At 35.4% G+C, this 23,768-nt stretch overlaps 1 protein-coding gene across 3 annotated transcripts in view; it reads right to left on the bottom strand.

Moving 5' to 3' along the window:
- Nucleotides 1-5,369: 5,369 nt before the first annotated feature.
- LOC128855041 (uncharacterized) overlaps nt 5,370-23,768 on the bottom strand; it is an 87,772-nt gene continuing 69,373 nt past the window's right edge. The window contains exons 11-14 of one of the 3 annotated variants that reach the window (XM_054089624.1): nt 21,933-22,076; nt 15,974-16,073; nt 6,858-7,001; nt 5,370-6,479 (exon numbers count right to left, since the gene is read on the bottom strand). In XM_054089624.1, the coding sequence (XP_053945599.1) occupies nt 5,885-6,479; nt 6,858-7,001; nt 15,974-16,073; nt 21,933-22,076 (983 nt within the window). In that variant the 3' untranslated portion in view covers nt 5,370-5,884. Of the gene's footprint in view, nt 6,480-6,857; nt 7,002-10,626; nt 10,950-15,973; nt 16,074-21,932; nt 22,077-23,768 lie in introns of those variants that run through there. The other 2 variants (XM_054089625.1, XM_054089626.1) reach the window with 2 other exon arrangements.

The following is a 23,768-nucleotide window of genomic DNA, read 5'->3' as shown; positions in this document are numbered from 1 at the left end:
AAATCGAAATTAAATGAAGTCAAATAAAAATCTAGTTAAACTTAAAATTATTGTAGAATAAAATAAAATAGAATAAAAATTAGATTTGTTTCAAATGGAATAAAATAGAATTAAAATTTAAAGTAAAATTTAGTAAAAATAATTTTAAATAAAAAAATAAGAATGAAGACTTTATAAATTAATTTAAAATAATACAAATAAAATACAAATTATAAAACATTAACAAACTTATTAAAGTAAAATTAAATAAAATAGAAATTATAGAAAAGTAAAATAAAGTGTAAATAAATAGGCGGCCGCCGTAGCCGAATTGGTTGGTGCGTGACTATCATTCGGAATTCACAAAGAGAACGTAGGTTCGAATCTCAGTGAAACGCCAAAATTAAGAAACAGTATTTTCTAGGTAATCGCGGTCGCCCCTCAGCAGGCAATAGCACACCTCCGAGTGTATTTCTACCATGAAAAAGCTCCTCATAAAAATATCTGCCGTTCGGAGTCGGCTTGAAACTGTAGGTCCCTCCATTTGTGGAACAACATCAAAACGCACGCCACAAATAGGAGGAGGAGCTCGGCCAAACACCCACAAAGGGTGTACGCGCCAATTATATATACATATATATATATATATATGTATATATAAAATAGAGTGTATGTTTTTATATACAATAGAATGAAACAGGATTAAAAATAAATTTAATTAAAAACAGAATCAAATAAAACAAAAATGGATTAAAATAAAATGAAATAAAATTACTTAATGAATTGTAGTAAAAATTATCACGTAACATTAAAATTTATAATATAAAACCAAATGAATTAAATGTAAAATATAAAACACAAAATTAAAATATATTTAAATTAAAATAGAATAAAATAAAATAGGATAAAAGTACACTGAAGTAAAATAAGTTAAGAACTATAGATACCAGTTTGTTAAGATAAAACAAATGAAACATAATAAAATAGAATAATGTAAAGGCAATAAATTAAAAAAACAAATAAAGTACTGCAATATAAAATAACACAAAATAAAGATTTAATTACGTTAATTTAAATTAAATTCAAATAAATAATAATACATTTTTTTTTAAATATTTTTAAAATATAAAATAAAACACAACAATATAAAATAACACAAAATAAAGATTTAATTATGTTAATTTAAATTAAATTCAATAAAATAATAATAAAATATTTTTTAAATATTTTTAAAATATAAAATAAAGCACAACAAAATAAAATAACACAAAATAAAGATTTAATTACGTTAATTTAAATTAAATTCAATAAAATAATAATAAAATATTTTTTAAATATTTTTAAAATATAAAATAAAACACAACAAAATAAAATAACACAAAATAAAGATTTAATTACGTTAATTTAAATTAAATTCAAATAAATAATAATACATTTTTTTTTAAATATTTTTAAAATATAAAATAAAACACAACAATATAAAATAACACAAAATAAAGATTTAATTATGTTAATTTAAATTAAATTCAATAAAATAATAATAAAATATTTTTTAAATATTTTTAAAATATAAAATAAAACACAACAAAATAAAATAACACAAAATAAAGATTTAATTACGTTAATTTAAATTAAATTCAATAAAATAATAATAAAATATTTTTTAAATATTTTTAAAATATAAAATAAAACACAACAAAATAAAATAACACAAAATAAAGATTTAATTACGTTAATTTAAATTAAATTCAAATAAATAATAATACATTTTTTTTTTAATATTTTTAAAATATAAAATAAAACACAACAATATAAAATAACACAAAATAAAGATTTAATTATGTTAATTTAAATTAAATTCAATAAAATAATAATAAAATATTTTTTAAATATTTTTAAAATATAAAATAAAACACAACAAAATAAAATAACACAAAATAAAGATTTAATTACGTTAATTTAAATTAAATTCAATAAAATAATAGTAAAATATTTTTTAAATATTTTTAAAATATAAAATAAAACACAACAAAATAAAATAACACAAAATAAAGATTTAATTACGTTAATTTAAATTAAATTCAATAAAATAATAATAAAAAAAATTTTTAAATGTATTTAGAATATAAAATAAAGGTAAGCAAATTAGGATTTAATTATTTTAATTATAATAAAATATTTTTAAATATATTTAAAATATAAAATAAAGCACTACAAAATAAAATAACGCAAAATAAAGATTTAATTATGTTAGTTTAAATTAAATTCAATAAAATAATAATAAAATTTATTTTATTGAATTTGCATCTGGTCACCTCATGAATGCAGTCCACAACAAAGTCTTCGAACATGCCGGCTTTCGAATCAACAAATTACAAAAAAATTCGCGCCATGTAGATTTTAAGCGATTTGAACAAGTAATTTGCTCTTCATTTGCTCTCTTTACTACGCTCTCTTTTCAAGTGTGGATTAACTTATGTTATTGAAAATAGTTCTTAGCTTCCACAAGCAGTTTGTTTGTTATATTATTTAAGACGGTATGTCCATACGTACATACATATATTTATCAAAATGCTGGATCAAATGTTCTTTTTTGCATAACGCCTGTTCTACAAATAGTAAATTGCGTAAATAAATAAATAAAATATTCTATTGTAGATAGACACATGCATACTTGTACTCGTACACACATACCCTGCAACGACACCCATTAGAAACGAGCTAATTCACTTTCTTCCATATATTTAAGGGATGAATTTTGTACGGCGATGTCCTAGGAAAGATCCGAACTAGTACTTAATTCGGTACATCAGATCTAACACGCTTTTTATTCCTTTTTCGATAGTTCTTAACCGAATAGTCGATGAGGTTAAGCATTGCTGAGTAGCCGCTGCTCTATTGGTAATGAAAGAAAGCTGAAATAAATGTAGCATATTTTTAGGGAGGCTTTTATATTTATTTCTTCATTAAGAGTATTGGTCTAAGAAGACCAAGAAGGTACGTAAATAAAAACAACATATTAACCCTCTAACTGCCACCTAAATTGATATATTTTAAACTTTTCAAAAAAGGGTCTCAACGATCCCTAGTTAATGACCTTAGATGTTCTGCCAAATTTCCACCGTGACCTTTTTATTATATTGTATGTTAAGTTCGGTATTCGCTCTGATTCGTATTTAAAAAATATATAAAATAAAATGAGTTAAGCGTTTTGCGCTAGATATTTTAAGTTAACCATTTTGCCCGCTGTAAGCATTGCAGCAAGCCATCTATACTAACAGTTTCTTCTCTCTTCTTAATTGGCGCTTTAACCGCTTACGCGATTTTGGCCGAGTTTAAGAAAGCGCACCAGTCGTTTCTTTCACGTGCTAACCGGCGCCAGTTGGACACACCAAGTAAAGCCAAGTCCTTCTCCACCTGATCTTTCCAATGCAGAGGAGGCCTTCCTCTTCCTCTGCTATCACCAGCTGGTACCGCATCGAATACTTTCAAAGCTGGAGCGTTTGTATCCATTCGGATGACATGACCCAGCCAACGTAGCCGCTGGATCTTTATTCGCTGCGCTATGTCTATGTCGTCGTAAAGCTCATACAGCTCATCGTTCCATCGCCTGCGATATTCGCCGTTGCCAACGTGCGAAGGTCCAAAAATCTTACGCAGAATCTTTCTCTCAAACACTCCAAGCGTCGCTTCATCGGATGTTGCCATCGTCCAAGCTTCTGCGCCATACGTTAGGATGGGCATGATGAGGGCCTTGTAGAGTGTTAGATACGCGAGTGCGCCGACTGTTTGTTTGAAGACAGGAGGTACTTTGTTTTGTCCTCGTTCACCACCAGACCCATTCGCTTTGCCTCTTTATCCAGTTTGGAGAAGGCAGAACTAACAGCGCGGTTGTTAAGGCCAATGATGTCAATATCATCGGCATACGCCAGCAATTGTAGGCTCTTATAAAAAATTGTGCCTGAGCGATTAAGTTCTGCGGCTCGTACGATGCTCTCCAACATCAGGTTAAAGAAGTCACACGACAGCTAGTCACCCTGTCTGAAACCTCGTTTGGTATCAAACGGCTCGGAGAGGTCCTTCCCAATTCTGACGGCGCTGCTGGTGTTGAGCAACGTCATCTTACATAGCCGTATTAGTTTTGCGGGGATACCAAATTCAGACATCGCGGCATACAGGTAACTCCTTTCCGTACTGTCGAATGCAGCTTTGAAGTCGACGAAAAGATGGTGTGTGTCGATTCTCCTTTCATGGGTCTTTTCCAAGATTTGGCGTATTGAAAATATTTGGTCGATGGTAGACTTTCCAGGTCTGAAGCCACACTGATAAGGTCTAATCAGTTGGTTGACGGTGGGCTTCGGCCTTTCACACAATACGCTCGCTAGAACCTTAGAGGCGATATTTAGAAGACTAATCCCGGCGGCCGCCGTAGCCGAATGGGTTGGTGCGTGACTACCATTCGGAATTCACAGAGAGAACATAGGTTCAAATCTCGGTGAAACACCAAAATTAAAGAAAAACATTTTTCTAATAGCGGTCGCCCCTCGGCAGGCAATGGCAAACCTCCGAGTGTATTTCTGCCATGAAAAAAAGCTCCTCATAAAAATATCTGCCGTTCGGAGTCGGCTTGAAACTGTAGGTCCCTCCATTTGTGGAACAACATCAAGACGCACACCACAAATAGGAGGAGGAGCTCGGCCAAACACCCAAAAAGGGTGAACTCGCCAATTATATATATTATATGTATCGTTTTTCATTTTTTTGTTGTAAAAAAACCTCCTGAAAATACCCTAAATTAGGATGCGAAAGCAAATCTATTATTTTGTACTGAATTACCGCATTTAAATATGTAACGATTCTCCCGGAGTTACACAACTTAGCACTTCACTTCTTTACCGGCACGCACTCATCTTTCAATCACCAATACTCGAATGATCCAAAGAGTGCTTTGGAATATTAATTTATCAGACGCCTTTTACTTTTCATAGCTTACTTCTTAAATTTCGCTTTTCATAGCTTCCCATGCTTTTGCTTTATATATATTTTTATAGAAATAAAGTTCAAATAAACTAATCTACATTGTCAGCATTTTGTTGGAACAAATTGTTTTGCAATACAATTTCCTTTCTTGGCGCAGCTACCATACTCATCGCAGAGCAGACCCTCTGTTGTCAAACTGTAAAGTAACAGCTCATGTTAGGAAAGCAATGTTAAAATACTTCATTGGGCAGATATGTTGTAACAGTGGAAATGTACGTTATGCATTTAACATTTCTGTTGCAGCACATTTTTTTCACATTGACTAGTCAGTTGAAGGTGTAAATAGGATTAAAAAAGTAACACAAAATGAAAAAACACATTTTTTTATAGTTACAAATCATATATATTAATTTCAAGTTACATTTCAAGCTTGGCGATTTTTTTACACTTAATTTTAGTTTACATTTGTGGTTATTTAAAATTTTTCGTTTTTTTTTTTTAATATATCGTTTGAATATCATAATTTCGCAGCATTTATGTTTTATTTTTTAAAAAAAGGCAAATTTTTAAAATAGCCAAAACTTTATTTCATTCATAAAAGTTTGCAAAAAGCTGCATAAGGATGTATGTATATGTATGTGTATATATATGAGTTTGTGTGTTTTTTCTTTCAACGCGACGCGAAATTCATGTAGCTTTGTAACAATTTCTATATAAATAGAGTAACTAATAATTCAAACAAAATCAATTCATTGAAAAACAAAATATCTGCTTATAAGCAATGTACTTGTGTGCGCATGTGTGTGTGTGTGTGTGTGTATGTGTTTGTAGATATGTACGTGGGAGCTAGAAAACTGTCAGTAACGCATGTCAAAGACATTTTTTGTTAAAAAATGGTAATAGTAAGCTTTTCAAAGCTGTGCTATTACACTGCTGTAATCATATGACTCTCATCGGCCTCATTAATTGTGTCGTTTTTTTTCTGAAAATGCTCCTTGCCCGAAATGATGAGATTGGCAGTTTTGGCATTACTATTCACGCATCGCGATTGATTTTTCCCATTCTTGCGTTTCTCTAAATTCTGCTCTGCTGTTTGAACCACTTCGTCCTCATCTACCTCTTCATTATCGTCGCTTTCTTGCTCCTCATCTTGTTCGGCATCATCATCAGCATCATCAGCATCATCATCTTCATCATCGTTGTTATCCACATGATTGTTTAGGGGTGATGTTTGCGGGGGTGGTGATTCACGTTCTTCGTTTTCATCTTCGTAGATGACGTCACAATTGGTTGGTATCGTTTTCGGTGGTGGCTTCTTCACTTGCTTCGCAACCTTCTTGGCCGCATCACCGTTAGCCGCTTGCATAGCTGTCATTTGTATTTGCATTTCACGCAAGCGGTCGGTTAGGTCGAATAGGTCACGCTCCTGTGACTCACAGCGGCTACGCAATTCGTCAATTTCACGCAAATCTTCAGGTCGGGGATCGCGGCGTTCGTAACGCATGCGCATCTCTTCAAAACTGCAAGAAAAGCAGAGAAAATGGAGGAAAATTATAGCAGTGAAAACAAAAAGTCTCACTACAGATGAATGAGCAATTTGACTCCAAAATAAATATCTTAAGCCAATTCAATTTTAACAGGTTAATTCCGTTATTACAACATCTACACTTTAAGCTTTAAGGATCATGCGTGACAACGTCCATTAAAGCTTTTACAGTACAACAGGATTTAGCGAATTTTGCAAATATAGACATTTTCCACGAAACTGCTAAACTTTAAAGCGTTCTAATATATTCTCTAGGGCTTCCTAACTACTTTTTTTACTGCTACTTTTATTACTTACATACATACATATGTGTGTATGTGGACTAGTATGAAAATCAAAATCCAATACTTACAGATTTGTCAGGCACCGACATTTCCTATGGAGCTGCTCAATTTCGTTTGTATTGCTGATGTCCCGTTTGTCCATAGCCGCCTTCTCTGTATCGTATGCCGCCTTTAGATCTTTCAGATCGTGTTGGTGTTGAAGCTCAATTTCTCTGTTGCCGGTTGTTGATTGGTTTTGATTTTAGTTTTTGTAATTATTAGCGAAAAATTTGGAAAAGTTTGTTAGAGTTCGAAGAATAGTTGGGTATAAAAGTAAATAATCTTGTGTTAATGGAAATGAATGGTGCAGGGACTTAATACACATTTTTGAATTTCAATTTTCTCAAAGGTGATCTACTGCGCGTTAAGAAAAAAAAATTATGCAAGCGGCATTTATATATGCATGTGGCTCAACAAATAGTGCTTTGAAGTAACAATAAACCAAATTCAATTGAGCTTCTAAAATATATTATCGCATTACCCTGGTTTCCGAGTGATTCTCTTCTGATAATCACTCGTCTCTCGAAAATGAAATACTGATCTAAAACTAGCTAATTCTATATTATTAATGCTAGGAGTTTCAAATCCAACGCAGAATCCAGCTTCCTGCCAATCATTGCTACTGTGTACTCTGTACTCCGCACAAGTAAAAATCATACTTTATAAGTCTCTCAATATATTGTGTTCGGTTTTGTCAAGTGTAAACTATTCCTAAGTGTTAAGAACCAGGATTCTTTAAATATTCGTTGGGTAGGGTAGCGGTGGGCGGCCCAGTTCACTATCTGAGAACATCTTTAAGTGCGCCCTACTGTATATCGCAAAAGCTAGGCCCCTGAAAACCTCGATGAGACGAACTTACAATTTTCAAGGGAACATATTTTACGGTGAATACCGTGGCCATGGTAGTCGTGAATACCACGACAGTCAGTCCTACGCGAGTGGAATGATCCGGATGTATATCCGCCCAAGGACTGGTCACTCCAGCACCATTCCATTGCATATAGGGAATGTTTATGCTGCTATGAAAACAACAACAAAAACCGAACAGCGAGCTTTGAAGCTTTAAAGTTTGTCAATTAAAGATGCCTCAGTTCTGCTGGCTAGACCACATAAAATTAATGTATATAACTCTTCGGGCCAAAGTATTCCAAAGTGTTCATTCATGGTGGTAGAGGAAAAGGGAGGAGCAATTGGGGAGAATTTGCCTTTACTTAGTGTTGGTGGGAGTTAGCAAAATGGAGAAGAATAATAAGAAGATTGGTTTGCAAATTTTTTGGTGGTGCAGAATTTGTACATGCCGGGGAGAGAACCCTAGAGAGCATATCCTTGAGGTTACATTCTATTACAGAGGCCAAATTTACTGCTGTATGGCGAGCTTTTCACTAAGCAAACACCCATAAGCTAATTGTGCATCAGGAAAACTAAAACCATCGCCTCCACTTGTGAAAATGTGTATGACAACCCGAGGTGGTTAACCCCACGCCATAGACAAAAAGTCGACTGTAGACTTCAACTTGGCAAATTTTCTATTGGGTCTTAAGCCTGAATCTGTAAAGAATCACTCAGGTGCTCAAAGCCTATGACCACACGGAATGACGCCTATGCGCTGCTTGGGCCTGGCAGTGTTTGGAAAAAGACCCTAATTTTTGGTGGAAAAATCATGTGGAACGAAAAAATACTTTGAATTAAATGAAGAACTTTGATAATGACGAAAATTGCTATAGATAGGTCGACTCCATTCCACACGAGATTCGTCAGTTGACAATGTATCCAACGAAAGTTACTGTTTGGTGTAGATTTTGAGTCGGTGGTGTCGCCAGTTCGTACTTGTTCGAAAATCACAGCCAATGGGAAGCTCTACAGTTCGTTAATAACCAAATATTTTGGACCAAATTGAAAGATATGGACATCAACGAGGTGCGGTTCCAACACAATGGTGAAACACGGCGAGCGCTACAGTGGACATTTCTTTATTTTTTTTTTTTCTTTGGAACAACTAGCAAGTACAGTACTCAGATAACATTAAGTCCATTGTACTGCTCTCGGGCTCCCTTTTTAGTTTTCTTTAAATCTACCCGACCTCCGAAGAAATCAGAGTAGATCTTGTTGTGCCAAGGAGCCAAGGTGGTTGCTTCTTAACACATCAGTGTCAAAGACCTCAAGCCTGATTCGAGCGAGGACCGGGCAGACGCACAGAAAATAATCCGCCGTCTCATCTTCCTCTCCACATGCTGGGCAGAGTGCACTGTTTAAGTTGCCTACTTTTCCCATGTGCTTCGCCCATAGAAAGTGGCCCGTCTTCAGTCAAACCAACTGCCTATAGTCCTTTCGGCCAAGAGGATCTGCAACAGTCGGTCGGACATGACAGGTAACATCAGTTTTGTACGATGGACATTCTGCATGAACAGTTTGAGAGTAAGGTTGTCTCTCGCTTCTCTCGCGGCTGTGGGGTGAATTGGAATTTGAATTTTTTTTTTGTGTTTATGACATTTTCAGCAGCTGCAGGTGTTAGTATATCAATTGCTGACTGGAATTTGATTACTGACTTCAAAGACAACATAAATAACTTAGCTTCTTTGGAAATTTGACTTCTCGCAACCGTGACAGCAAGAAAAGTCAAGCACACTTTGCACAAAGCGCACGTTCGAATGAAGTGAAATTCCATATTAATGCATTTGAGCACCAACTCGCACTTATAGGAAACCCTTTACACAATGTTGGAAGTACACTTTGGCCTTGATATTTCTAAAGCCTTTTCGAAAGGATAAAGTGGATTTTGTGCGTCGATTCCTCACTATGGATGAGTTTTGGGTCTATCATCATGATTCTAAATCAAAAATCGGAGCTAAAGACTGGTGCGAATCTGGTTCCTCGGCTCCGAAACGAGTTCGTGTCCAGAAATTGGTCAAGAAGGTGTCAGTTTTTCATGAGTTTTTTGGTTTGTGGATTACTCGCAAACTGGTAAAACAATAAATTCTGAATATTTTTGTAACCTTTTAGACCAGGTGATGGAAACAAATCGTGAAAAAAAGACCAGTTTGCAAAACAAAAAAATTATTTTTCATCAGAACAATGCACCATGTCAGAAGAGTATTTTCACAATGGCTAAAACCCACGAGTCAAATTGTTGGAGCATTCACCGTATTCACCAGATTTAGCCCATCAGGCTTCCATCAGCTTCCAGACACAAAAAAATGCGTGAAAATGATGGGGACAGCCCTTTCCAAATTTTCATTTCAGGGATGGAGTTCATAAATTGGAATCTTATTGGAACAAGTGTATTGATGTTCAGGGGGACTATACTGAATAATAAAGTGCATAATATTGTGTTTTTCTTCTCGAACCGCAAATCTTATTGAGCAACCTTGTAAATATATATACATACTTATAAGTAAAATCAAATTTTATAGCTAGGCCAGACTATTTTTTTTTCTAATCTTGTAAGGTACACTACATATTTAGGAAACTAGCTCGTAGTAGGTATGTAAATAAAAAATGAACGGCGTGCACCTTCTTGAAAAATTCATGCCTGTTACATCAACTGAAAGAAAGATGTTTATTAAGAAAAAGTTTGCGCCACTTCCTAGCACATTTATTAAGAAATGCAATTGATTTGAACAGCATTGGCTATGAAGCTGTTCATAAAACTAGAATCCGCTGTAATTTAACCTAACCGATAGATTTTAAGCTGTGATTCAAAATAGTGCCAATAGATTTCTGTCAGAAGCCACAAAAAAAAAATCCAAAGGAGTAAAACTCTCTACTTTTTGTCATTTTCTGCATTCAAATGAACAGCTATTATACGAGTAAGTGCATATATAAATTTATTAGTTAGTAGTGGTTGACAAAATTGTGATTTGTAGTGGATAGGCAAAATTCATTTCGCATTTAACAAATAGCGACATCTTATAAATACGACAGCGACTATGTTTAGCACTAAGCATGCCAGCGTTAATAATGGCGACATGGTCAGATAAAGTACAAACATTGATGGCACAATGTATGGACACCAACGCTTCGCAAACACAAACAAGGCAGTGAGAATTAGCGATGATAGTGACGATGTTGATGATGAAAATGTCTCATCATTCTCGAGGGCACCACGATTCGCATACGAAATGCTGTTGAGAGAGTACAGACACATGTAAGTTTAGCTGTTAAATGTATGGATTGATGCAAAAAAAAATATCATTACAATATACATACATATTTGGTTTTATATACAGGGTGGTCCAAATACAGGTGTACTTTGAAATTTCAGTTTGTTTTCATAATGTTTAGTTTTTTTTTTTTGTTCGAAATGGACTTGGAAAATTTGAGATTAATTTGATGGTTTTTAAAATAAATTTTGTGAACGATTTAAAATTTACGTCAACAAACGAGTGAATAGAATACACAAACAATTATATCTATAAGTATACAGGGTTACTGGAACTTCGTATTAGTGATTTTATTTATTTATTATTTATTCCATTTATGATTACTTTAGTTATATAAAATGGAGTACAAAGCTTAACGACCAATAAAATATTCAAATTAAAATTATTTAAAAAAAAAATTTTTTTTTCCTTTTGTCCTTATGCCCACTTTTTTACAATGTTAGTTCAAGGTGCCGATTTTTTTTCTCGTTTTGATTGAAGGGTACGTCAGTTAGTGAAAAGCATCAATAAAATTTGAACCAAGTCCACAAAGTTAAAAATGACTGAAAAAAGATTAATTTTGGATTTACGATTTTTGACAAAGTATTTCCCATCTCACATCATTAAAAAGAAAAACAATTTTGTATGGAAATTATTGCGCAAACTATTTAGAAAACTAGTATGTCTGTTTAGCTATCCGAAATGGTATAATATCTTTAAGAACTACCCGAAGCCGGATTGTTGGCTCAACTAACCGAGAGTAAAATTTCATAAGAAGAAAGAAATTAAAAAAAAATACGTGATTAAAACAAAAAACTTAAGAATTTTTTTTTCATCCCCTTTATTTATTACAGTCTGTTATATATTAACAATATGTAATTTTTATCGGTGTGAGCCGCTTTAATCTTCGTTTGATATTTTCTGCCGGTAGGTACCTTTTTTACGCATTTGTTTGTTTTGGTGGTGTGACAGTCGCTGTATATTAGGGCGTGTCGATTTAAAAATCGCTCATTGCTCTGTGAAAATCATATTCTAGGGATGAAAATAAGAAACTTTGTCGAAGGAACCATACCTCTAAAACGAATTCTGATGTCCTCCAATTTGGGTCGAACTTTTAGTGTCTTTTGTGGGGAGGCAAAAAAATCGTCCATTGCTCTGTGAAAATCGTATTCTAGGGATCAAAATAAGAAACTTTACCGAAGGAACCATACCTCTAAAACGAATTCTAATGTCCCCCAATTTGGGTCGAACTTTTAGTGTCTTTTGTGGGGAGGCAAAAAAATCGTCCATTGCTCTGTGAAAATCATATTTTAGGGATCAAAATAAGAAACTTTGCCGAAGGAACCATACCTCTAAAACGAATTCTGATGTCTCCCTCTACACAATCTACACAATATTTTTTGTCATTCATATCGTTAAGTATTTTGTTAGCAACTCTGTGGATTTGTGGGACTGTTGAGTGTTGCCGTCTAAATCCGAATTGATGGCTTGGTATCACTTTTTTTGCTGTCGAAATTGGTTCTAGTCGGTCGAACAATATTTTTTCAAACACTTTTGAAAGTATTGGCAATAAGCTAATGGGTCGATATGAGGCTGTTTTGGTGGCATCTTTTCCTGGTTTGGGTATGGCGGTAATGTGAGCAATTTTCCATAGTCGTGAGAAGTATTTAGTCTCTAACATGCAATTAAATATATTTCTTATGAATTGCAACTCTTTTAACAGGTAACTCTTTTAAAAATTTTCCATTTATTAGATCATATCCTGGAGCTTTTTTATGGTTTAGCTGTCTTATTTGATTTTTAATTTCGCTTATGGTGGTCTTTTTTTGTTTTGATTTGCGGAACGTTTATTATGTTATCAGATTTAATGTTAATGTTTTGATTATCCATTTCGCTTACAAATGTATCTAAGAAGTGTTTGGCTAGGGTATCGGCTTTTTCTTTGCTTGTTCTTGCCCATGTGCCGGCTTCTGTTTTGATGGGCTTTATGTATTACAGTGCCATTAATGTGGTTTTTTGCTCTCCATAAGGAGTAATTTGTAGATGCTGCTGTTCCCAGGTTTGCCATATAATTTCGAAGTTTACTCTCCTTGTGCTTTGTAAGTAATACTTTTAGCTCATTTGTCGCCTTATTAAGTTTGGTTTTATCTGCGGGATTTCTGGTGGTTTGCCATGTTTTGCGGAGTTTTCTTTTTTCGCCGATTTTCTCTTTAATGTAAGTTGGGATATTTTCTTTATTTGTCATTTTCGGTGTTGGTGTAGAGGAAGCAGCTGCTTGTATTACGCAATCATTGAAATATACAATAGCGGAGTCAATTTCATCTTGAGTTTTCAGTGATATATTTATTTTGACAATTTGACAACATCTTAACAATTTAAACTTTATTATTCATTAAAATTTTTTTCGACCTGACCGGCCCTAGGTAGATAAGTAGAGGTAGACTAGATGCCAAGAGTACCACAGGTTCATCTACAAGTGCCATTAGAGTGCCGTTTTGATAACATAATGTAGATGACGGTGAACACCGCTTCGAGTTTGGAAATTGGATGGCGGAGGATCTCCAGCCCTGCTTCTGTCGTACTGAAGCCAAAGTATTTTGGAGATGGCGCACGATAAGATAGAACTCTATCTGTATTGCGCTTGTTTAAGGAAGAAATTGTGCAGTTTCCCTTTAACAACAGTCAAGCGGCACCGATGGCTGAGATGGAGATAACTGAAACCAGTTCTATCGACCCCTTCCTGGCAAGCTCATTGGTAATTTCATTTCCCTTTATGTTCCTATGCGCTGGAACCCATATAAGAAAATTTTTCTTACACATTCGAGATGTTTGATCTTCTCCTTACAGGAGTTGGCCAGAAGAAAGCTGCAACTTGGCGATGAAAACGCCTTGATCGCAGCTTGACTATCAGGATCAGCTTGACAGGAGCATTCCCAGGAACTGCAGCGCAAATGATCTGGCAAAAAAGGCAACGGAGTTATATTGAATGAAGTCAGCTCATAACTCGGGAATTTCGCTGTATTCGTATAAGCCCCGGAATTTATTAGCAGGTAAATAATAGATGAGCCAAAGAAGGCAAGTGTTGACAGGACAGACAGATTTTTTTTAGTTTTCATGAAAGAAGAATCGTTAATATTCATTGACAGTTCCTCTAATTCAAATGTAACCCCCCTAAGTGTGAATGTACCGAAGCTAATAACAGATTCCACTTCAAGCGATATAAGTAAAGGTGGCACAAAATAAATCACCATAACGAAAGGTTTATCATTTTTGCAAATGGCGTCGTACGTCAATCATATTTGACTCTAGGCAGCAACAGTATAACAAACAGGCAAGCAATGGAGCGCATAAAGTTCAAAGTAAAGTTTTCCATCACTCAAAATATTTATATTTTTAGTAAAAAAAGTTATTCAAAAATGAAATTGGATGATTAATTTTGCGCCAGCAGCATTTAAGATCGTGTCCAAAATACTTGGATCACTTGATTTGGAATCGTTCAGCTCTGTTTGTTGTGGGACTTTGGCAGGCACTTTTGACGCATGGAGTTGCGATCTGATCTTGCCAGACTTTTCTGGGGGTGGCTGAAAAAGCGAGTATTTGAGCACTAAATTCGGAGGGGCAGTTCGACTCCAATAGGCTTATCTATGCAGTACTCTGAAATACCAATATTTTGTGCGCAATGCAGAAACAATTTAGTCTTTTAGGGCAGACACCCGCAGAGCCAGTCATGAGACAGAGGTAGGAGTCATCGGCGAGGTTGGGAAACTTGAGCAAGGGTTGTAGAAGGTCTGCAGGATAGGAAAAGATGAATGAATGTCAGCCTCTTGGCAGAAGCAGAAATCATATTCCACAAGTTATAGAAATGTCTACTACTTCTAATAAGAAATAACTGAGTTTTGTTCATTTCATAAAATTGTTTTTAATGAAACGAGTATGTGGACCACACCTAATAAAGGGCTTTCCAATAACAGGTGTTATTTAAATATCGAGAGATTATTCACGATTTTTTATGGCCGGAATTGGATGGTATTGATCTGGACAACGTTTATTTTCAAAAAGATGGCGCAACGTGCCACACAAGCAAGGAAACCATTGATCTTTTACGGGAAAAGTTTCAGGATTGTGTTATCTTTCGAAGAGGTTATCACAATTGACCACCGAGATCTTGTGATTTAACACCTTGTCACTTTTTTCTTTAGGACCACGTGAAAGAGAAGGTCCACGTCAACAGCCCAGGATCGATTCAAGACCTCAAAGGTGGAATTCGTGAGGCTATCGAGGGCATAACGCAGCCACTTTGCAATTCGGTTATGGAAAGTTTCATGAAAAGGATATTGTCCTGTAAGCGTGGTGGTCATTTGCCTGATGTTATTCGCCACTATTAACGACAGATCTTCCTCTTTATAATGAAATAAACTTCCGATCATTTAATATATATTGAAAAATAGAATTTTTCTTTGAATATCAAAATAACATCTCTTATAGGAAAACCCTTTATGCATAAAAATTTAGTGTAAGCCAAATATGTAGAATAAACCAAATTTAATGCAAACATTTACAACAGTTCTTCTTCACTGAAGAGAAAAAGTTATTAACAACCGGAAATGGGTGAGATTGCTGCGGTTTTGTTTGATGTGAATTGTGATTTATTTTACTGAGCGATGCAATGAATTCCAATTCGATTCCAAAAAGGTTATGCGAACAAGTAAATTTGCCATATTCATTAAGAGCTTCTAGCCATGCAGCGGTACCGGCATCTGATATCTAAGCACATATGCCAATCCAAGGTTCGGGTTGTTAAAATGATGAAATGGTGAAGGATTAATGTGGCAAATAAAGGATGCAGGGAAAAGCGGTCCAAGAGGTTCTATTGCCAATAAGGAAAGTATTTTTATGCAAACAATTGACTCTGCTTTCTTGAACCACTTTTAAGTAGGCACATAACTACAAGTAATACAGATTTTTGGAAAACAAAATTTTTCATATTGCTTTTTATTTCAACTCACTTGATTTGCTCTTCAGCAGCGGCGAGTTTCTTACGATGTCGTTCGGCGAGTTCTTGCAGTGCTTCCTCCTTTTCAGCTTGCAGTTTAGCCTTTTGTTGCTCTATGAAAATAAATTAGTTGTAGTAAAAAGAAATTCATTATTTTTCCATGCCTTTATCTTGAGTTATATAAGTGCACACGGCCTAACCCAGGTGCATTGCGAAAGAGAAGATCTTGTACTAAAACAAACTTTGCACACAGTTTTGTGGCTTTTTGACTCAGTATTGTTTGAGTTCGCGTCAAAGATGGACACCAGAAAGAGAAAGTGCGTAAAGGTTTAGAGGCTTTTCCCTTGATAAAGCCGAAAACGCAAGCCAGACGGCTGCCGAAAATGTGAATAGTGTCTATGGTCCACAACCTTATTTTAGCTAATTGGCTGTCATCGACAATCGCACTCCAGTCGATTTTGTATTACCGGAATAACCCGAACTTATGCCCGTACGTATATGAGGAATGCTACAACACCAGCAACACACTCTGAAAAGCCTGTTGTTGATAAAATAATTGAAATTGTTGAGTCCCACCGTCACGTAAACACGTTTTCGACTGACCAAGAGCTAATCATTCTACCTAAAACAATTTGGAACCGGCTGAGTTAGACTGGATTCAAGAAGAATCGATTTCTGCGGATTGTGACTGGTGAAGAAAAGTGCAGCTCTTGCAACGCCAAGCAAAGACGATCGTCGAACAGCTATAAGCCGGCGCATAAGGTGGTCAAGCCAAGATTGACGGTCTGGAAGGTTTTGCTGTGTGCTTGGTGGACTCGGCAGGAAAAAATCTACTATAGGCTGCTACCCTACAGCTAAAGGACCTGCACTCCGGCATATGAAGCAAGTAATCAATTGCTCAGAAGCAGCTAAGTTTGACCAGTAGAAAAGAATTCTGTTCCATAAAGATAAAGCAGCGCCACACACATCGATAGTAACTTGCCAGAAGCTCCGGTAATGATATCGGGAGGCTCCCTGTCTATGATGCTGGTGAAAAATTTGCTGATGAAAACATGTGTCGCAGGAGAAGTTATTGAAAGGCGACTTTCTCATTTTTGTGCTATAAGCGTTTCTATGAGGGAGGCCGAATGGAATTACACTTAAAATGGGAAGAATTCAACGAACCAAACGGAGACCCAAATAGGATCATTCTACCATAACTATGCAACTAAAGCCTAGTTAACTAAAGCCTACACGTTATGCAATAATATTGGATTTTTTTAAACTACATCCATCATATACATATTAGGGTGTCTCTTATAATAGTAATTTTAGAAAATTTATGAATTTAAATTGTTTTATTTTGTGATGCCGAAATCGCACGTAAAGTTTCGTTATAATTAAAAAGGTTTAGGAGTGCCACTTATATTTATCATGAGAAATTTGGAATTTTTTCAGTTTGTTATTATGCAGATATGAACTTTATCTAATGCAATTCTACATACAACTTATTTCAATACTCTGAAAGTGTAAAATAATACCCATACTAGTGAATTCAGCAAATCTAGTATCGGCTAGAGATATTTAGTGCATGCTGCAGATTGTCGACGAGGTTTTTGAGCAATAATAAATAATACCTCGGAAGCTACTTTCGAATTTCAATCTATCTAATAACTCTTAGAGGTTCTCTCAGCTAAATCTACAATTAGGGGTACCGTAATCATAGCGCCATAGTCGTAACCAAAACCTTAGCATTCGTCATGCCAGTCGATTAGTCATGCCATAACCAGAAACAGCTGATATTGAAGTAGCGTTAATGACAACTTTTGCATTTTGTTATAAAAACACGTATCATTTTTCATTAAGTCAATTAAGTTTTCTCGTATATTTCTAATATTCAAATTTTTATCGCAAATTTCAAAACAAATGCCAAATATTTTACAGCTGCTTACGGTTACGGGGTAAAACCAAATTTCAATAGATATATACGGCTACGGTTATGGCCATGGCGTTATGATGCGGCGCTTATAATCGTTTACAGTGAGGCCCATATATGAAAGTGAGAAAAAGTCACAAGTATTTTTAGAATCTTCTTTGAATCTCCACGTTTTCATTCAAGGCGTAGAAAATCATAGTCAATTCCGAGACTTTCAAAAAATTTAAACAAATTCACTTAAATCTTTTGTTTGGTGCATAACTCTGAATTAAAAGCCGTAAGATATATCGTGCGTTGAATAACTATAGCATAGGGTCGTATTGAAAAATTTTGACAATTTTTTATCTAATTTCGAAAGGGAAATCGGTAGAGACAGCTCTACGTAACCTTCTTTACACGACAGAGAGTTCACTGCACTGCGGCACTCACTGATCTTGGGATAGAATCGGGCTTGTTAGGCTTCATTGAGAAAATGCTAAATAGCAGAATCATTGAAGCGAATCTAGGAGAATCGGTGCTCAGCAGATCGGTGAGTGGAGGTACACCGCGAGGTGGAGCCCTCTCACCGTTTTTATGGAACGCAGTTGTAAATAAACTTCTGTTAATACATGAATCGGTGGGATGTAAGGTGATAGTTTACGCCGATGATGTTGTTATTGCTGTATCTGGTAAATTTCTATCTTCAGTAAGAGACGTAATACAAAATGCTCTAGATATACTTTATAGGTGGGCAGAAAAGAGTGGTCTAGAAGTCAACCCAGGCAAAACACAACTCATATTGTTCACCAGTAAACACAAAATCCCTCAGCCAAGTCCAAGTATGATCAGGGGGAAGCTCTTGTGATTTCGGAGGAAACCAAGTTCTTGGTACTAAACATAGATAGGAAGCTGACTTGGAAGGCAAACATCTTAGAAAGAGTCAGGAAAGCGAACCTAGGCTTTTATGCCTGTAAGAGAGCTTTAGGTAAGACCTGGGGAATTAAACCTAAGGTTGCTCATTGGCTTTACACTGCTGTCGCCAGACCCATTCTTCCATAAGGAAATATTGTCTGGTGGTGTGCTATGCAGAAAAAAACCTATTCTAATTTATTGAATAAAGTGCAGAGATCAGCGGAATTAGCAATATGCGGCGTCATGAAAACCACGCTGGCTTTGAATATCATATTAGATCTGTCACCCCTAGATTCCTTCTGCAAATACTCAGCGGCCTGTTCCGCTTTAAGGCTCAAATCGAGCACACAATGGAAGACTGTAACACATGGACATTCCATAATCTTAGACTCCTATACGGATATACCAAGTGATTGCGATTATCACACTCCCATTCTTTGCTTCGAATGGAATTTCTTAATGAAAATTCCTTCTAGACTGGAATGGCTTGAAGAAGATCCATCACCCAACACACCCGTTAAGATCTACACGGACTGACCTAAAATGGGCACCGGTGTAGGATCAGAGTTATATTGCGAAGAGCTTTCTGTCAGTGAATCTTTTAAACTACCAATTCACTGTTGTGTTTTTCAAGCGGAAATAAACGCTATTCATGAAGCCTTAAAGTGATTAGAGGTAAACAGAATATCATCAACAGATATCTGCATTCTATCAGACAGCCAAGCTGCCCTGAATGCATTCAAAATAACATGAAGGAGTGTGTTACATTGTCGCCAATCTCTAAATGAGATGGCCAAATAATATCGTATAATCTTATGCTGGGTTCCAGGCCACAGAAATACTATATTCCAGGGAACTGTAGGGCAGACCAACTTGCAAGAGAAGGTACCTGTATGCCAGACATAAGTAATTTTATGGTGGTACCTCTTGCAACTTTTAAGCTTATTATTAAGTACGCACTAATCAGTTCTGTAAATCAAAGATGGATTAGTGTCAATACCTTTGAAATTACTAGGCAAACATGGCCAAGGTTAAATCTACGTCTGTTCATGAATACTATAAAATTGAGTAGAATTCAAATTAGGACCTTAGTAGGGGCCCTCACAGGGCATTGTATCATAGTAAATCATGCAAGGAGATTAGACGTTTACATGCATGATTTCTGTCGTAGCTGCAGGAATGAGGAGGAGTTGGAAATAATTCAACACCAGTTTTATATATATAAGATCCTACTTCTTAAGGAATATAGATAATCTAGATAATCACTTTAGGTATCAACAAACTTTTATGCTTTGTCAAAAGCTCAGGATGATTCAATATGGAAAGTGATATGTAGCCCAGCCCCTGCGGCTCACAACGGACCCATTTCGTGGTCTAAGTGTCTTTATGTGCGATGCGGCTGCCAAACCTCACCTAACCTATCTAACTTCAGCAGTGAAAATATTGATAATTCTGCTACAAAAACTGTATAAGTCTAAATTTCAAACCTTTTGCAAATTAACAAAAAAAAAATAAGTAAAAGTGAATACTGCATTGATTCTTTCTCCGCTGGCTTCCAGGTCGACTGTATTTACACTGACTTTTCGAAAGCCTTCGACAAAGTTTCTCATAGAATCTTAGTTAAAAAATTAGCTAGTCTTGGCTTTCATTCTACATTTCTGCAATGGATAAACTCTTATTTGAGCAATAGACGCTGTGTTGTAACAATCGATGGTATTTCATCTACCTCCTTTGCTGCCATCTCAGGTGTTCCGCAAGGAAGTATCTTGGGACCGCTTTTATTTGTGTTATTTATTAATGACATCAAAAGTTGTTTCACATTTGCTAAATTTTTGCTTTATGCTGATGACCTTAAGATCTTCTCAGCGATCAAGACGCAAGAGGATGCCATTAGACTTCAAGCCGATATGAATAGGCTTTATTTCTGGTGCCAGAATTCACGACTTTCGCTGAACTTATCTAAGTGCTTCCAAATATCTTACTCTAAAACATCTAATATTTTGTGCACTAAGTACAGGATCTCGGCATGTATCCTGCAGTGTGTTAGTGAGTTTAAGGATCTTGGCGTCATCTTCGATAACAAATTCTCTTTTAATAACCATATAAATTATATTACTTCTAAATCTTTTTCGATGTTGGGCTTCATCAGACGAAACGCCACTAAGTTCTCTGATCCCTATACCATTAAGTTACTGTATACATCTTTTGTTAGATCCCATTTAGAATATGCTGCTTTTATTTGGAGACCTTGTAGTCAGCAAGCTATTAATAGAATCGAACGTGTGTAAAAAATATTTCTCAAATATGCCCTTCGATCCCTGAATTTTATTGATCCCATGCCATCATATTCTGCTCGTCTCATGCTTATAAGTCTCAAGTCCTTAGAGATTCGTAGGACTATACTGTGTCTGTCTTTTACTCATAATATTATTACTGGAGTAATTGATTGTCCCTACTTGTTGGAAAGGATTCGATTTAATGTTCCCCAGCGATCTCTTAGGAACTTCTACCCTTATTATGGGGGAAACTTTAAAACTACGTATGCCAGCAATGCTCCCATTACTCGTGCTTTACGGGAATTAAATGCCGTTCATAATGATGTTCTTCTTGATTTCTCGCTTTCAAGAACAGCACTTTTAAATCTTTTGAATTCTATATTATAGTTAGTTAGTAGCTAGTATAGTTTTTAAATACATATAATATATTTGTAGCTTAATCTAAGCAACTTTTGTATCATAGTCTGTAAGGATTGGAAAAAATTCTTATCAATTTAGTTTTAAAATTTTAATCACAATATTTAGAAAAATTTCAAGTATGAATATAAAAAAGTGCAAGTTTGAAGGGGCTTTAATATCGCGCTCATTTTTAACAATATTTGTTTACCACAGGCTTGTGCATTTTCTATATAAAACGAGTATTACATTTTTTGAATTGGAAAAGATTGTTGAACTTTTTTTAAATTTGCACAAAATTATATTAAACTGTTTGTGTCAGTATTTATATGCTTCAAGTGTCGAAGCAAATATTTCTAAAGCATAATTAATAGGAAAGATGAGAATAAAATGAAACCCATTCATGATGAAATGTAAAAAAAGAATATTTTTAAGGGACACCCTAACACAAATACTATCTGCGCAGCATCTTGTAACTTTGCAGTGACAATTACCCAATTCTTTTTGTTTTTCTTGCCGCATCTCTTGTGTTGCAAGCTGTAACTCCTTGGCGAACTCCTCCTTCACCTGGCTCAAACGTTCGCGGAATTTCTCCTCCATTTCCTCCCGTTCAGCCTGAAACTCCTTGCGTAAATTTGCTGCAAAATGAAGAACATATTCATATTCATATTTTATATTAGGAATATTCATAGATAAGGTCAAATGAGCAGGCAACATATCTCGCAATTGTATATCATACATAAGCATTAGGGCGGGTCAATTTGTATGGAAGTTTTGTTTTGTTTGTGGCATCGTTCCTAGCAGATTCGGTCTCTACATAAAATTAAAAACAAAAAATTTTATCAGAGCTTAGCTCCAAAGTCCATTTGGAGTCCACCAAATTTTAAGAGAAGCTACACTTGGGCCCACATAAGTCACGTAATATTTTTAAAATATTTGCAATATTTTTCATGCTAAATTTTTTTTGTAAATATTTTATAAAAATATAGTTTATATAGTATAACAAAAACTTTATCAATCAAAGTTTTAAACTTTGTACAAAACTTGCAAAAAATTAACAAATTGTAAAAAGTTACAAAAGAAATTGAACATAATTTAACATAATTTTTTTTAATCAAAATTTTTAGAACATTCTAATAATGCAATTTTATAGCGTATTCTATTCTAGTGTAATGAATTGAATGTTTAACACTAGATTTACCATTTAAAACCCCTACTGCATATAATATCTCATTCCTGTAATGATATCATGACTTTTGCAGCTATAGCTAAAGAATCAGTTCTAGGAACTTTATATTATTTTATATACTACTGTGGGCAAAAAGTAAGGTGAATTTGGTTGTAAAATGAAAAATCTTTATTTATTCTTGTAAATCAATTTCATCCCCTTCAAAATAATCCCCTCTCGATGAAATACACTTATGCCAACGATTTTTCCAATCCCCGAAACATGCCAAATAGTCCATTTCCGGTATAGCCATCAGCACCTTCTTCGATTCAGCTTTTATCTCCTCAATCGACTCGAAACGCATTCCCCGGAGTGGTCTCTTGAGTTTTGGGAATAGCCAGAAGTCACACGGAGCCAAATCAGGCGAATACGGTGGTTGCGGAACGATATGCGTGGAATTTTTGGCGAAATGGTCACGAAGAACGAGTGCAGTGTGCGACGGTGCATTATCGTGATGCAAAAACCAATAGTTGTTGGCCCATAATTCTGGTCTTTTTAGACGAATTGCTTCACGTAAACGACGCATAACGCTCAAATAATATTCCTTATTAACAGTTTGGCCAGGTAGAAGGAATTCATAGTGCTCTCTCACGTGCTCTTTTCGATCTGGCCTCGCTTTTAGCACGATATTCGCTTGATTGATCGGTTGTTTCAGGGTCGTAAGCATAAATCCAAGTCTCATCTCCCGTAATGATGCATTTGAGTTTGTCCTGATAGTCTGAAAGCATTGTTTCACACACATAAACGCGACGACTTTTTTCCAAGAAATTGAGAGTTTTCGGTACCAAACGAGATTTGACTTTTCGTAGGCCCAAATGGTCTTTCAAACTGGTTTTCACAGATCCTACTGATATTCCGATCATATCAGTAAGGTCTTTAACAGTCAACCAACGATTTTTGAGCACTAACTCCTTCACTTTATTGACGTGTTGGTCATCTGTTGACGTCGATGGTCGTCCGGAGCGCTCCAAGTCATCAACACGTTCTCGACCCTCTTTGAAGTCTTTGTACTGCTTATAAACATTTTTCTGCGACATGGTCGAATCACCAAATGCCTTCTGCAACATGCTAAACGTTTCCGCAGCCGAAATTTAATTCCGCA

Source organism: Anastrepha ludens, chromosome 2 (genome assembly GCF_028408465.1).
Source record: "Anastrepha ludens isolate Willacy chromosome 2, idAnaLude1.1, whole genome shotgun sequence".
NCBI classification, from domain to species: domain Eukaryota; kingdom Metazoa; phylum Arthropoda; class Insecta; order Diptera; family Tephritidae; genus Anastrepha; species Anastrepha ludens.
Note: the sequence above shows the minus strand (reverse complement) of the source record. Positions and strands in the feature narration are given on the sequence as shown.